The following is a 13,057-nucleotide window of genomic DNA, read 5'->3' on the forward strand; positions in this document are numbered from 1 at the left end:
AAGTTTCCAATGCTTTCTGTCAATCTGATTATTTGTATACAGGAAAGAACCTGCAATAGCCGATCATTCTCTCCTCACTGTATGAATCTGACAAACATCAATCAACCCACAATGAAACAGAATGATAGATTATGGTTCATAATAGCATGACTCATTTTTGCTAATTATGAGCAGTGGGGTGGCCTAGTGATGAAAATGCTCGCCTCTGATTTGGAAGGTTGAGAGTTCAATCCTAAGTAGTGGCAGATCATCTTCTATGATCCAAAGAAAAAAATATCTGCTGCTAACTCCACATGGCCATCAGGAAGATTATCTGGCCTGTAAATGCTCAGCTCCACCCAGTCGACCTGACTCTACCTCAAATTAAGGGACTATAGGGTCGTAAAAAGAAAAAAAAATCTCATGAATCACCTTTGTCAGAACCTAAATGGAAGTATTTTCTGAGTCTAGGGATCAGTCACTGTGTTTTACATTGGTTCAATTCCTTCCTCAACAGCTGGTTCCACTCTGAGGTAACTGGGGAGGAGGAATTGACCCAGTGATGCTCCTCTGTGTGATGTCACAACAGCAATGGGAAAACAAAGGAAATCTAAAAATGGAAGACAACAACATCTGAAATTCTTGAGTAGGGAAATATTAAAAGCCTGGCATATTTGGAGTAAAACTCCGTCTCTACTTAAGATTTTGTTTTTCTTTTGTATCCACACCTCACTCTTTTTTTCTTCTTAGATGCCAACTAATAGTTCAATGAAGCCACATTGGGGTTTGAAATATGGCCATGAAACACAGAGCTGAGTGGAACTGAACAGCTAGCCTATGGTTCAGACAAAAATGATGAACTACCAGTTACTATTCTTCAAGGAGAAAAACCAGGAAAATCCTTTTATTGCAAGACACAATACAAGATAAACTTGCAGACCAAGCATTAGCTAAGTGAGGAAATCCCTAATAAATCTCTACAGATGAAGTGAGAATATTTAAACCTTGCTCATTCTTTCAATGAATACTAGAAGGAAGGTTTATAAAGAGCCAGTATCAATAAAGGAGAATATTTGTAGCTCCGGGTTGAAATGAGGGGTCCTTGGGTGCTCTGTGAGCCTGCTTGTTTTCTTGTAGATGCTTCTTGCAGACATAATGAACGTTTGCAAGAAAACAAACAGGTTCAAAGAACACCAATGACCCATCAAAGAAACAATATCTTCTACTATTAATCCTAGCAATTTAGCAAAGCTACCAACACAACATTCTTACAAAATCTATACAGATCCTCTTCTAGAACGCATCAAATTTATAATGAAAAAAATACAGATTAAAAAAAACACACCTCCTGTAAATCAGCAGCTGGGCAATGGATGGTAAAAATATAGATTATGATAACAGAAAAAGAAGTACTTTGTGGACAGTTATTTCTTTTAAAAGACAGAATAATATGGAAGACTTGCCTTCCACAACTTGATGCCCTGCTTTACAGACAAAATACAATATTCTTCATGAATCAGGATGATTTTCTCCCTGCTCTTTAAACATAAAGACCATGTAGAAGGAATATGATTATGTTTATATGATATTTTTAGAAACCAAAGGGAAGTAAGTAGGAGTAAAAGACTAAAGAAGAGCAGAACTGGAGATGGTAATTGTGAAACATTTTTTATGAGTACTGCTTTATAAACTTACCACATCCTTTGGAGGAGGCTCAACTTCCTTTTTTACCTTTTTACCCATTCTAAAAACAAACAGAACAGGAGGGATAGTCAGTGAGTACATTTTATATTTTTAATTGAATTCATATCCTATATAAAAACATTGCTATAAAGAAGTGAAAAATTCCTAGATTAACAAGATCTGTTCATTCGAGTTAAAAAATAGCATTGGTTATTTTACACATATTTTTAAAAACCCAGCATGTACAATTTCAAACTCCACTCACTAAACATTAATCCATGTCTCTTGAGTTGAACGCAGTTCCTGGGGAATAATATTATGGAAATGTTTGCAATTGCTCTCTTCTAGGATTTTTTTTTTTTAAATAAACTTTCCAATCTAATCTATGGTCCAGCAATTTTCCGGGGATCTCAATTTCAAATAATAATCAGGTCTGATCCTATTTAGCTTTCAAGAGAAGTCAGAGCTACTACTTCCTCTGACCATGTCTAAATGGGTTGTGTGTGTGTGTGCTTATTATATTTTTCTAATGTTGCTTTCATTATTAGATTTATTTCTGTAAATATTCATGTTTAATTACAGGCCTATGTGAATTCACAGAAACTTACCTGCACTTTTAGCATCAATGTAGCACATGAATATTAATATTTGGAAATCACAGCCCCAGGCAAAGCTGAAAAGGCAGACATCCTGATAATTATGATACACAGACTTATACAAATCATTTAATGTGGCCCTCTCTGTTTCTTACAACTACAAAGCTATCACTTAGAAGTTTGGTGTGTTACTTCGGGGCATCTATGCTGGTCATTGACCAAAATAAATATAGACTGACTGACTTTTCATGGTGTGTTTTGACATAGCGTTGATTAAAATAACAACAATTTTCACTTTGTATTTGCCCATAGGTAGATAACTATAATTTCCTGAGTTTGCTCACTCATAAATTATCAACTAGATGTGAAAAAATGAACATTCTACTTCTGAAAAATATGGATTTATATAACTCTAAGAGTAGGAAATTAAAATAAAATTATATAAAGGTACTTAGTCTAAAATTGTCCAACTGATTCTCCAGACTGCCTATCTTTTTTATTTTTTAAATGTATTTTATTTATTTGTCAAGAACATATTAGGTAATATATATAAGTATGAATTGAATACATAAAATAGATACAAACAGAGGAAACATTACGACAGGGACGGTAAGCACGCTGATGCTCTTATGCACGCCCTTACAGACCTCTTAGGAATGGGGTGAGGTCAACAGTAGACAGTCTTAGGTTGAAACTTTGGGGGTTTGGGGATGAAACCACAGAGTCAGGTAGTGTATTCCAGGCATTGACCACTCTGTTGCTAAAGTCATATTTTCTGCAATTGAGTTTGGAGCAGTTCACTTTAAGTTTGTATCTATTGTGTGCTCATGTATTGTTGTGGTTGAAGCTGAAGTACCATATTTTTCAGTGTATAAGATGCACCTGAGTATAAGATGCACCTTAATTTTGGGGGAGGAAAACAAGAATTCTACCTCTTCCTACCAGCATTTTGGAACAGTCTGGGGGGAATCTGCCTGGCAGCTTTGGGGAACAAGGCGGGTGCCACGATTTGTGGCTGGTCACCCCTCTGGCCACCCAGGCAGCTTAGGGCAGGCAATGGCCACAATGACTTCTCTCCCCTGCAATGTCAGGAGCTGCCGCCTAAGCCTTCTGCGGCCAGGAACTGAGCGAGCCGAACGAGAGCTCCTAAAGAAAAACGCCCCTCCTTTCCAGCCACTGCTGCCCGGATTCCCCAATGCAGCAATCAGAGCCGTATTTCAGGCAGTCGATGGCCAGTTCCCCTGCAATGTGAGGAGCTGCCGCCTCTCTGCGCCCAGGAGCACATTCCCATTGGGAATGTGCAACGGGAAGAAAAGCACTTTCAGGCGGCAGCGCTTCAATGCCCTCCCCAAATCCAAAACGGTTCCCAGTTCCCCGCTGCCCATTGCAGGGGAACTGGCCGCCCGCCGCCTGAAACGCAGCTCTGATTGCTGCGTTGGGGAATCCAGGCAGCGGTGGCTGGAAAAGAGAGGCATTTTTCTTTAGGAGCTCTCATTCGGCTCGCTCGGCTTCTGGGCGCAGAGGGCTTAGGCGGCAGCTCCTCACATTGCAAAGGAGTGAAGTCATTGCGGCCATTGCCTGCCCTAAGCTGCCTGCTGGGCGGCCAGAGGGGTGACCAGCCGCAAATCGTGGCATCTGCCTTGTTCTCCGAAGCTGCAGGGCAGATTCCTCCCCCCCCGACCGTCCCGAAGAGGGTTGTTCCTCAGGCTGTGCCCCGACCCAGATCCCTGCTGCCTGGAACTGCCCGAAAATGGGCGAAGGATGGGGGCCAGCAGGTGGGTAGGGCTACATTCGGTGTATAAGATGCACCCAGATTTTCACCCCCTTTTGGGGGGTAAAAAGATGCGTTTTATACACCAAAAAATATGGTAGTCATTGTCAGGAAAGACATTGTAGCAGATAATTTTATGAGCTATGCTTAAGTCATACTGAAGACAGCGTAGTTCTAAGTTTTCTAGGCCCAGAATTTCAAGTCTGGTGGCATAAGGTATTTTGTTGCGAGCAGAGGAGTGGAGGAATCTTCTTGTGAAATATTTCTGGACACATTCGATTGTATTAATGTCTGATATGCAGTGCGGGTTCCAGACAGATGAGCTGTATTCGAGAATTGGTCTAGCAAAAGTTTTGTATGTTCTGGTTAGTATAGTGTGATATTACCAGATATAATTACCGGATTACTGGATATTACTTTTGTTCCCATTTATGTATGCATTTAATAAGCATCCAACACATCAACATGGACTGGTTAGACATTTAGTTTATAAAAGATAAGATGTAAATTGGTAGTGCTAGAAAATCAATTTTTTACCTCATAATTTTGTTTAGAAGATTGAATCATATTCTTTCTAAATATGCTCCACAGCTACATCATACAAAGGATTTTCCCCAAACTTTCAAATTTAATAACTATTAGATGCATTTATATCTGTAGAGCAAGCATTAATATATTAAATCATTGCAAAAGCAATGAGATGAATGAGCTTTTGATTTTACTTATAACTGCAGTACCTTTACTGATGATCCAAATTTATTTATTTATTTATTTATTTATTTATTTATTTATTTGATTTGTATACCGCCCTACTCCCGAAGGACTCAGGGCGGTGAACAGCCAAACAATAAAATAACATAGACATAAAAAATTTAAAAACCAGATAAAATCAAATTAAATTATTTTGACCCAGACAGATTAAAACACCCCAATAATTTAAAAACAGATTAAAATTTACATATTTAAAAGGGAAGAGATTAGGCCAAGCCCGCCTGCTGGAATAAAAAGGTCTTCACAGCGCGGCGGAAGGTGCGCAGATCCGGGATCCTCCGTATCTCCAGGGGGAGCTCATTCCAGACGGTAGGTGCCCCCACAGAGAAGGCTCTCCCCCTAGGGGTCGCCAGCCGGCATTGTTTGGCTGACGGCACCCGGAGGAGTCCCTCTCTATGAGAGCGTACTGGCCGGTGGGAGGCTATTGGTGGTAGTAGGCGGTCCCGTAGATAACCAGGTCCTAAGCCATGGAGCGCTTTAAAGGTGGTAACCAAAACCTTGAAGCGCACCCGGAAGACCACCGGGAGCCAGTGCAGCTCGCGCAGGAGAGGTGTCACATGGGAGCGCCACGTCGCTCCCATTACCACCCGCGCAGCCACACTCTGCGCCAGTTGGAGCCTCCGGGTGCTCCTCAAGGGGAGCCCCATGTAGAGAGCATTACAATAGTCCAGGCGGGAGGTGACGAGGGCATGAGTGACCGTGCGTAACGAGTCCCGATCCAGAAAGGGACGCAACTGGCGAATCAGGCGAACCTGATGAAAAATCCTCCCGGTCACGGCCGTCAAGTGCTCTTCTAAAGACAGCCGTGAATCCAGGAGGACGCCCAAGTTGCGAACCCTCTCCGTGGGGGCCAATGATTCGCCCCCAATAGTCAGTGATGGCGTCAACTGCCTATATCGGGACGTCGGAAACCACAGCCACTCGGTCTTGGATGGGTTGAGCCTGAGCCTGTTCCTCCCCATCCAGATCCGTACGGCCTCCAGGCACCGGGACATCACTTCAAGGGCATCGTTGGGGTGATCCAGGGTGGAGATGTACAGCTGGGTGTCGTCAGCGTACTGATGGTACTCCACCCCGAAACCACGGATGATCTCGCCCAGCGGCTTCACATAAATGTTGAACAGGAGAGGCGAGAGGACCGACCCTTGCGGCACCCCACATATGAGGGGCCTCGGGGTCGACCTCTGTCCCCCTGTCAACACAGACTGCGACCGGTCAGAGAGAAAGGAGGAGAACCACCGCAACACAGTGCCTCCCACTCCCAACTCTTCCAACCGGTGCAGCATGATACCATGGTCGATGGTATCAAAAGCCGCTGAGAGATCTAACAGGACCAGGACAGAGGAGCACCCCCTGTCCCGAGCCCTCCAGAGATCATCAACCAACGCGACCAATGCCGTTTCCGTGCTGTACCCGGGCCTGAAGCCCGACTGGAACGGATCCAGATACGTCGTTTCATCCAGGTGCTGGGGGAGCTGTTGCGCAACCACACTCTCAACAACCTTCGCCACAAAACGAAGGTTGGAGACCGGACGATAATTTACCAACATTGCCGGGTCCAGGGAAGGCTTCTTGAGGAGAGGCCTCACCACCGCCTCTTTCAAGGCGGCAGGAAAGACACCCTCACCCAACGAAGCATTTATAATCCCCTGGAACCAGCCTCGTGTCACCTCCCGAGAAGCCAGCACTAACCAGGAGGGACACGGGTCCAATAAACAGGTGGTCGCGTTCAGTCTACCCAGAATCCTGTCCACGTCCTCAGGGGTCACAGGATCAAACTCATCCCAGATAACATTCTCAAGACCTGCCCCAGTCCCTCCCCCTGAGGCTACCCAGTCGGAGTCCAGATCTTCCCGAATCTGAGTGATTTTGTCATACAGATACTGAACAAAATCCTCGGCTCTACCCTCCAAGGGGTCCTCCCGCGCTTCCTGGTGGAGCAGGGAGCGGGTCACCCTAAACAGGGCGGCCGGGCGATTATCTGATGACGCAATAAGAGCAGCAAAATAGTTACATTTCGCTGCTTTTATTGCCACTAGGTAATTCCTAATATGAGATCTTACCAGTGTCCGGTCAGATTCAGAAAGACTGGCCCTCCAACTGCTCTCTAGGCATCTTTTCCGGCGCTTCAACTCCCTCAGCTCCTCAGTGAACCAAGGAGCTAAATGAGATCGGCGCCGGGTCAGAGGCCGCAAAGGCACGACTCAGTCCAGAGCTCCAGCGGCCGCCCTATCCCAGGCGGCCACTAGGTCTCCAGTCGAGGCGTGTGCCAGAGCCTCAGGGAATGGCCCAAGCTCCATCTGGAACCTGTCAGGTTCCATCAGGCGCCTGGGGCAGAACCGGCTCCGCCTCCCTGCGGTGGGGTGTAGCGGTTCGAAGGTCGAGACAAAGGAGAGAGTGATCAGACCATGACAAGGGCTTGATGACTATATCCCCTATCTCGAGATCACTCAACCACTGTCCAGAGACAAAAACCAGATCCAGCGTGTTTCCCCCCGTGTGGGTAGGGTCATGAATTAACTGGGTCAGGTCCATGGCTGTCATGGAAGCCATGAACTCCTGAGCCACCTCTGACGCCTCACCCACGGACGGCAGGTTGAAATCCCCCATGACCATAAGCCTAGGGGTATCAACCGCCACCGCGGCGATGACGTTGAGTAGCTCAGGCAGGGCTGCTGCCACGTGGCAGGGAGCCAGGTACGTGATCAGCAAACCCCTCTGAACCCCGTGACCCCATTTCACAAGGAGGGATTCACAGCCGGCCGTCTGAGGAACAGTGGCCTCCCTCGGTCTCAGGCCTTCTTTAATGATAACCGCTACCCCCCCGCCCCTCCCCTGTGACCTTGGCTGATGGAATGCGTGGAAACCTGGTGGGCACATTTCAACGAGGGGAACCCCCCCCCTCCTGGCCCAACCAGGTCTCCGTAATACCTGCCAGGTCCGCACCCCCCTCCTGAATAAGATCACAAATGAGGGGGGCTTTATTTACTACGGACCTGGCATTGCACAGCATCAGCCGAAGGCCTGGGCCCTGAGGGTCTATGCAACCTGGAGAACGGGTGGAGCCTAGGGGGCCGGAGCATGCCACCGCTCGTAGACAGCGGGTGCGCGCTCCCCTAACATGATATGGCCCCCTGCTCCCGCCATATCTACCCCTCCCACTCACAGTACTGATGTTTGAAACACTATCCGGCCCCCCTCCCCATTCACCCTATTTTCCTACTTTATAATATTTACTTTCTTTTCCAAATTCTGACATAACATACTGGTAAATTAAACGTGGACATTTTATAGTAGAGTAAAACCTTCTCTCCTAATCATACAAATTTATACACAAATTGAAAAAAATTGTAGGTGTACTCTATGCTGGGGCTGGCTGACAGGCTCAAGAAAATATTTTCATCTCACATCACCTCTTGGTTTCTAATCTTTTTTAATCTTAATTTTAATTGTTTTGTATTCTTTTTTTTCTTTTTTATCATTTTGTAAGCAGTCCAGAGTCACTGTAATGATTGAGATGGGCAGCATATAAATTTAAATAAATAAATACAGAATACACATCTCCTGAGTCCCATAAGACAAGATTGTTTGAAAGACAGGGCCTAGAGGATGCCAGTCCTATCAGTTTTTATCAGGTAGGCAGGAAATAAATGGTCCTGCAAATATTAAAAAAAAAGAGATTTTTATCAAGAAGTGCTTTGAAGATAATAACCATAATGTTGAATTGCATCCGGAAACCTACAGGCAACTGTAACTCATGAAGTAGCAGTGTTACATGTGCATATCAAATATAAACATAATTACTTATGCTGCTGTTTTCTGAAGTCTTCAGATATAATTTCATGTAGCAATAGCAATAGCACTTAGACTTATATACTGCTTTACAGTGCTCTACAGGCCTCTCTAAGCGGTTTTACAGAGTCAGCATACTACCCCCAACAATTTGGATCCTCATTTTACCCACCTCAGAAGGAGAGAAGGCTGAGTCAACCTTGAGCCCTATGAGATTTGAACTGCCAAATTGCAGGCAGCCGGCAGTCAGCAGAAGTAGCCTGCAGTACTGCACACTAACCACTGTGCCACCTTGGCTCCTCTAGAATATATTGTTACAGTCCAGAGGTATATGTGGTTATAAATATGACTTCCAATTCAGCAATGGGTGAAATTGGTGTACAAGATTTGGGTGAAAGCTGTTGAGGCCATTGCTTTCACTTATTCTTCAAACAATTGTTGTCAGCCATCAAGGATACCACATTGTTCACTTTAGGGTGAAGAGACTTTAGGGTCTCTTTAGGGAAGTGAGTGAAATCCATACAGAACAATAGATGAAAATCCCCAGATCCACATGGCTTCAAAATTCATAGCCACTCAGTGTTGATACTGTTTAGCTAGAGATGAATATTTCAACTCATGCCAATGGATGACTCAGTAGCCTCATTAAACAGATATTAAACAGTAGGAGGAAAATAAGAAATATACCATGTCAATTGCTGTGAATTATTCACAGCCATGATCAATATCTTCTCTCTGCCTAGGCCTAAAACCCAATGATTCAATTAATTGGTTTCCCGACAAGCTGTCTAAAACTGTCTGACCACTTTATCCATAACTTTTTCCAAAAAAAGGGAAGGTTAGAATTGGATTGGAAATTGTCCAAATTATTGGAGCCAGGGATGGCTTCTTGAGAAGGGTTCAAACCATAGCCTCTTTAAGCAAAAATGAAATCACTCCTCACTCAAGGATGAATACACCATTGCCTGTATCTCATCACACATCAACTCTTGATCAACCACCAAAGGTATGGATTTTATAGACAGGTACTTCAATTCATAGCTCCCATGATCCTTTCCACTTTCTAAGACCAACATATTCAAACACTTTCCAGAGTTTCATGGGAAGGCCATATCCTAGCTAATTCAACAGGAACTGTACAGCTACAGTCCCAGCTCTAGTGAATGCAAGAGGTTTTATTCAATAGATACTTCAAAATATCTTCACAATAATACTTCAAATGACCTTCTGGCCCAAATCTCCATAGAGGAAATGGCTTATCTAAAATCATGAGTGGGCAGTTAATTTTCCCAAAGGATCACATGAGAAACTTGGACTGTTGTGGAAGGCTGCCACTCTCTTTACTGTGACCATCTCCACCCAATGAGCGCTGGCCAGACAGGGACAGTTAAAGGGTCAGATGTGGCCGATGGACTGTAAAATGCAATTTGTCCATAAAATAACAATGGTTGGGTTTTGTTGTTGTTGTTGTTGTTTTATAGCTCTTACCATGGTGTAATTATTAATAGAGGTCTTTACCTATATGATTACATTTGCCTTTCATGATTCAACATCATTGCAGGTATTTCTTTTGCTGGCCCCCAGTGCCTCACACCCAAATGAAAAACAATAAACATTCTTGTCACCTCCAGTCCAAGAGAACCAACCACTGTCCTTTAAAACCATTAAACATACATCCTGCAGGCCCAATATCATCTGGTACTATAGACATAAATAAAAGAAAGCACTGACAGTAGTGGAAGCAGGCAGCTGAAAGTTCACTTCTAATGGTACAACCCGAAGAAAGCAAGATGGCCACTGTTCAAGCTGATGAACTCTGCAGTACTAGTATCCAACTTGGCCATTGATGTTGATCCTGTTCCCATTGCTGTTTCCTCATGGCACCCATTTGCTCCAGCATGCTGCCATATTGAAGCTTATCATTCCTGATCAAATCTTATCATTCCTTACCAAAGCCATAAGAAGAAATTGCTACCAATCACAGAGTAGTGTTTGCCACCAGTACCATTGTTCTGCAACTCAGTACCAAGCAGCTAATTGGTGATGCCAGGCAAGCACATGCCAACCCTTAAAAAGTTGATCAGTGTTGTTTTTCCCGCCACTGAACTTCAAAACTTAATTCCAACTACCACTCTGAATTGAGCTTTATCATCTTCTTCAAGTCTGATATACATCTAGGAGTTTCTCATAGGAGAATTCTAAACCAATCACTCCAAAAGCACTAATCCTTATGGCATCCACTGCTGCTGCTGAAAGGAATGTCTAAAAGACCCTGGGAACACAGCGAGGAAACAGGAGTTTTGCAAAAGGGATGCCTCACCCTAGATGGGGGGAGCATGAGAAAGTGACTCTCATTTAATTATAGGGGACAATATGCTGACTCTGTAAACAGCTTAGGGAGGGCTATAAAGCACCGTGAAATGGTCTAGAAGTCTAAGTGCTATTGCTATAAACTGATCTGGAAAATAGCTTTAGCAAACTTTCAATATTCTGTACTTTACCCTACTAGCCATAATGATTTTTACAGAAAGGAAATTAGTTCTTGTTCCCTGAATTTGCCTGCCTCTAAAGGCTTGGCTACCAAGGTTCTCAAAAACTGCCAGCAGATCTAACAATATCAGAAAACCCTCAGCACTGTCGGCAGCTGCAGAAATTCATGTGACCACTAGATGGAAATAAAGAAATTCAGAAAATTGTAACTTTTTATTGCCATTTAATGTATTGGTGTATATGTTAATTGTTAATAACAAATAGCCACTACCAAGAAAAAAGTGCCACTGTCCATTTATTAGGGCCATCCCTCAATGTAGCCCAGCATTTCCCATCTTTTTGACCACAAATTGGCAGCAAAACAATACAGAAAATTCTTAACTCCTTACTAACAACTAGCAGACATCTGTATTTTTTTTTTGAATTTTTTAAATTTATTTTAGACATAAAACATATCTTTTTAGAGCAAAAGTTTGATCCGGTATAAAATAAGCATAGGTTCCAAATTTCATCCATTACCATCTTAAAGAAGAAAAAAAAAGAAGAAAAAGTAAAAAAAAAAAAGAAGAAGAAAAGTTCTAAACACAATTTTCCATTCAATCTAACATTTTGTTCTAACATTTAACATTCTATTAAGTACCACCCTTAATCTTAAATTCCAAATCTAGACAGCTTTTTATACTATTCATTTATCATTTTAACAATCAGTATTTCATATATTTCCCTTACTTCAAAGACCCAAATTCAATCAGTATTTCTTCAAAATTGTATCTAAAAACCAACACAAGATATTTTATTCCTCTCTTACAAACATTTCAAAATCAATTCACTTTAAAATTTACTTCTACGATATCTCCTTCACTCCTCCAAGGTTTATTTTTAACTGGATTACAGCTTGGTTAGCTGATTTCCAGGGATGCTTCCCTCCACTCCTAACCTTATTTAATGACTGGATCACAGTTTGGTTTTAACTGCTCTCCAACATTTTCTCCTCCATTCCTCCTAGTTTTATTTTTAGCTGGATAACGGCTTAGTCAGCTGTTTTCCAGGGATGCTTACCTCCACTCCTTACCTTATATTTAACTGGTTCACAGTTTGGCTCTAACTGCTTCCTAGCATTGTCTCCCCTACTCCTCCTAAGTTTATTTTTGGCTGGTTCACAGCTTAATCAGCTGTTTCCCAGAGATGCTCACCTCCACTCCTTACTTTATACTGAACTGGTTCACAGTTTGGCTCTAACTGCTCTCCAGTATTATCTCCTCCACTTCTCCTAAGTTTATTTTTGGCTGGATCACAGCTTAATCAGCTGTTCTCCAGGAATGCTTTCCTCACTCCTAATCTTATATTTGACTAATTCACAGTTTAGTTTTAATCATCTAATCACCCAGATTGTACTTCTTTTCACTCCTAATTTCCATTTAATTAACTGATTCATAGTATTTTATTTTAACTTACCAATTAAAAATAATGATACATTTTAATATCTATCTTCTCTCCTATTCTCTCCTAAACTATTAATTTTCTTTAAATGTATTCAAAAATTCATTCCCATTCTCTTATTTACTATACAAGGAACAAACAGTATTTTAATCCATTTTAGAATCATTTTTCTGTAACCATTAAGACTCTTATTAATAGTTAAAATATTTTTTTTTCATAGTCTTCACATTTCTTATGGTTTTTCTATGGTAACATTTCTCGCTTTAAAAAATAATCATAAACTCTATAAACAATTCTTGTTAATATTCAAAGTTTTCATTTCACAAACCTTTTAAAAAACAAAACAATTTTCTGTAGTTATTAAATCTATCAGCAATTCTTGTTGACAATCAAAAATTCGTTCATTGTTTTCATATTTATTATAATTCTTTAATAATCACATTTTTCCCACCTTAAAAACCACTTCTCTCAATGATAATAATGAAAAGTAAAAAAGGAAAGAAAAAGGGAGAAGGAAGGGATAAGAGTATGGCAA

The 13,057-nt window shown here is 42.2% G+C and overlaps 1 protein-coding gene across 13 annotated transcripts in view; it reads right to left on the reverse strand.

Annotated features, from left to right (window-relative positions):
- The window catches only part of ARMC3 (armadillo repeat containing 3), a 117,096-nt gene that overhangs the window by 57,206 nt on the left and 46,833 nt on the right, over nt 1–13,057 (reverse strand). For all 13 annotated transcript variants that reach the window (XM_087892807.1, XM_060685038.2, XM_060685034.2 and 10 more), the window contains one exon: nt 1,675–1,723. In XM_087892807.1, the coding sequence (XP_087748933.1) occupies nt 1,675–1,722 (48 nt within the window). In that variant the 5' untranslated portion in view covers nt 1,723. The remainder of the gene's footprint in view (nt 1–1,674; nt 1,724–13,057) is intronic.

Source organism: Pantherophis guttatus, chromosome 4 (genome assembly GCF_059756535.1).
Source record: "Pantherophis guttatus breed Tessera chromosome 4, ASM5975653v1, whole genome shotgun sequence".
Taxonomy (NCBI): domain Eukaryota; kingdom Metazoa; phylum Chordata; class Lepidosauria; order Squamata; family Colubridae; genus Pantherophis; species Pantherophis guttatus.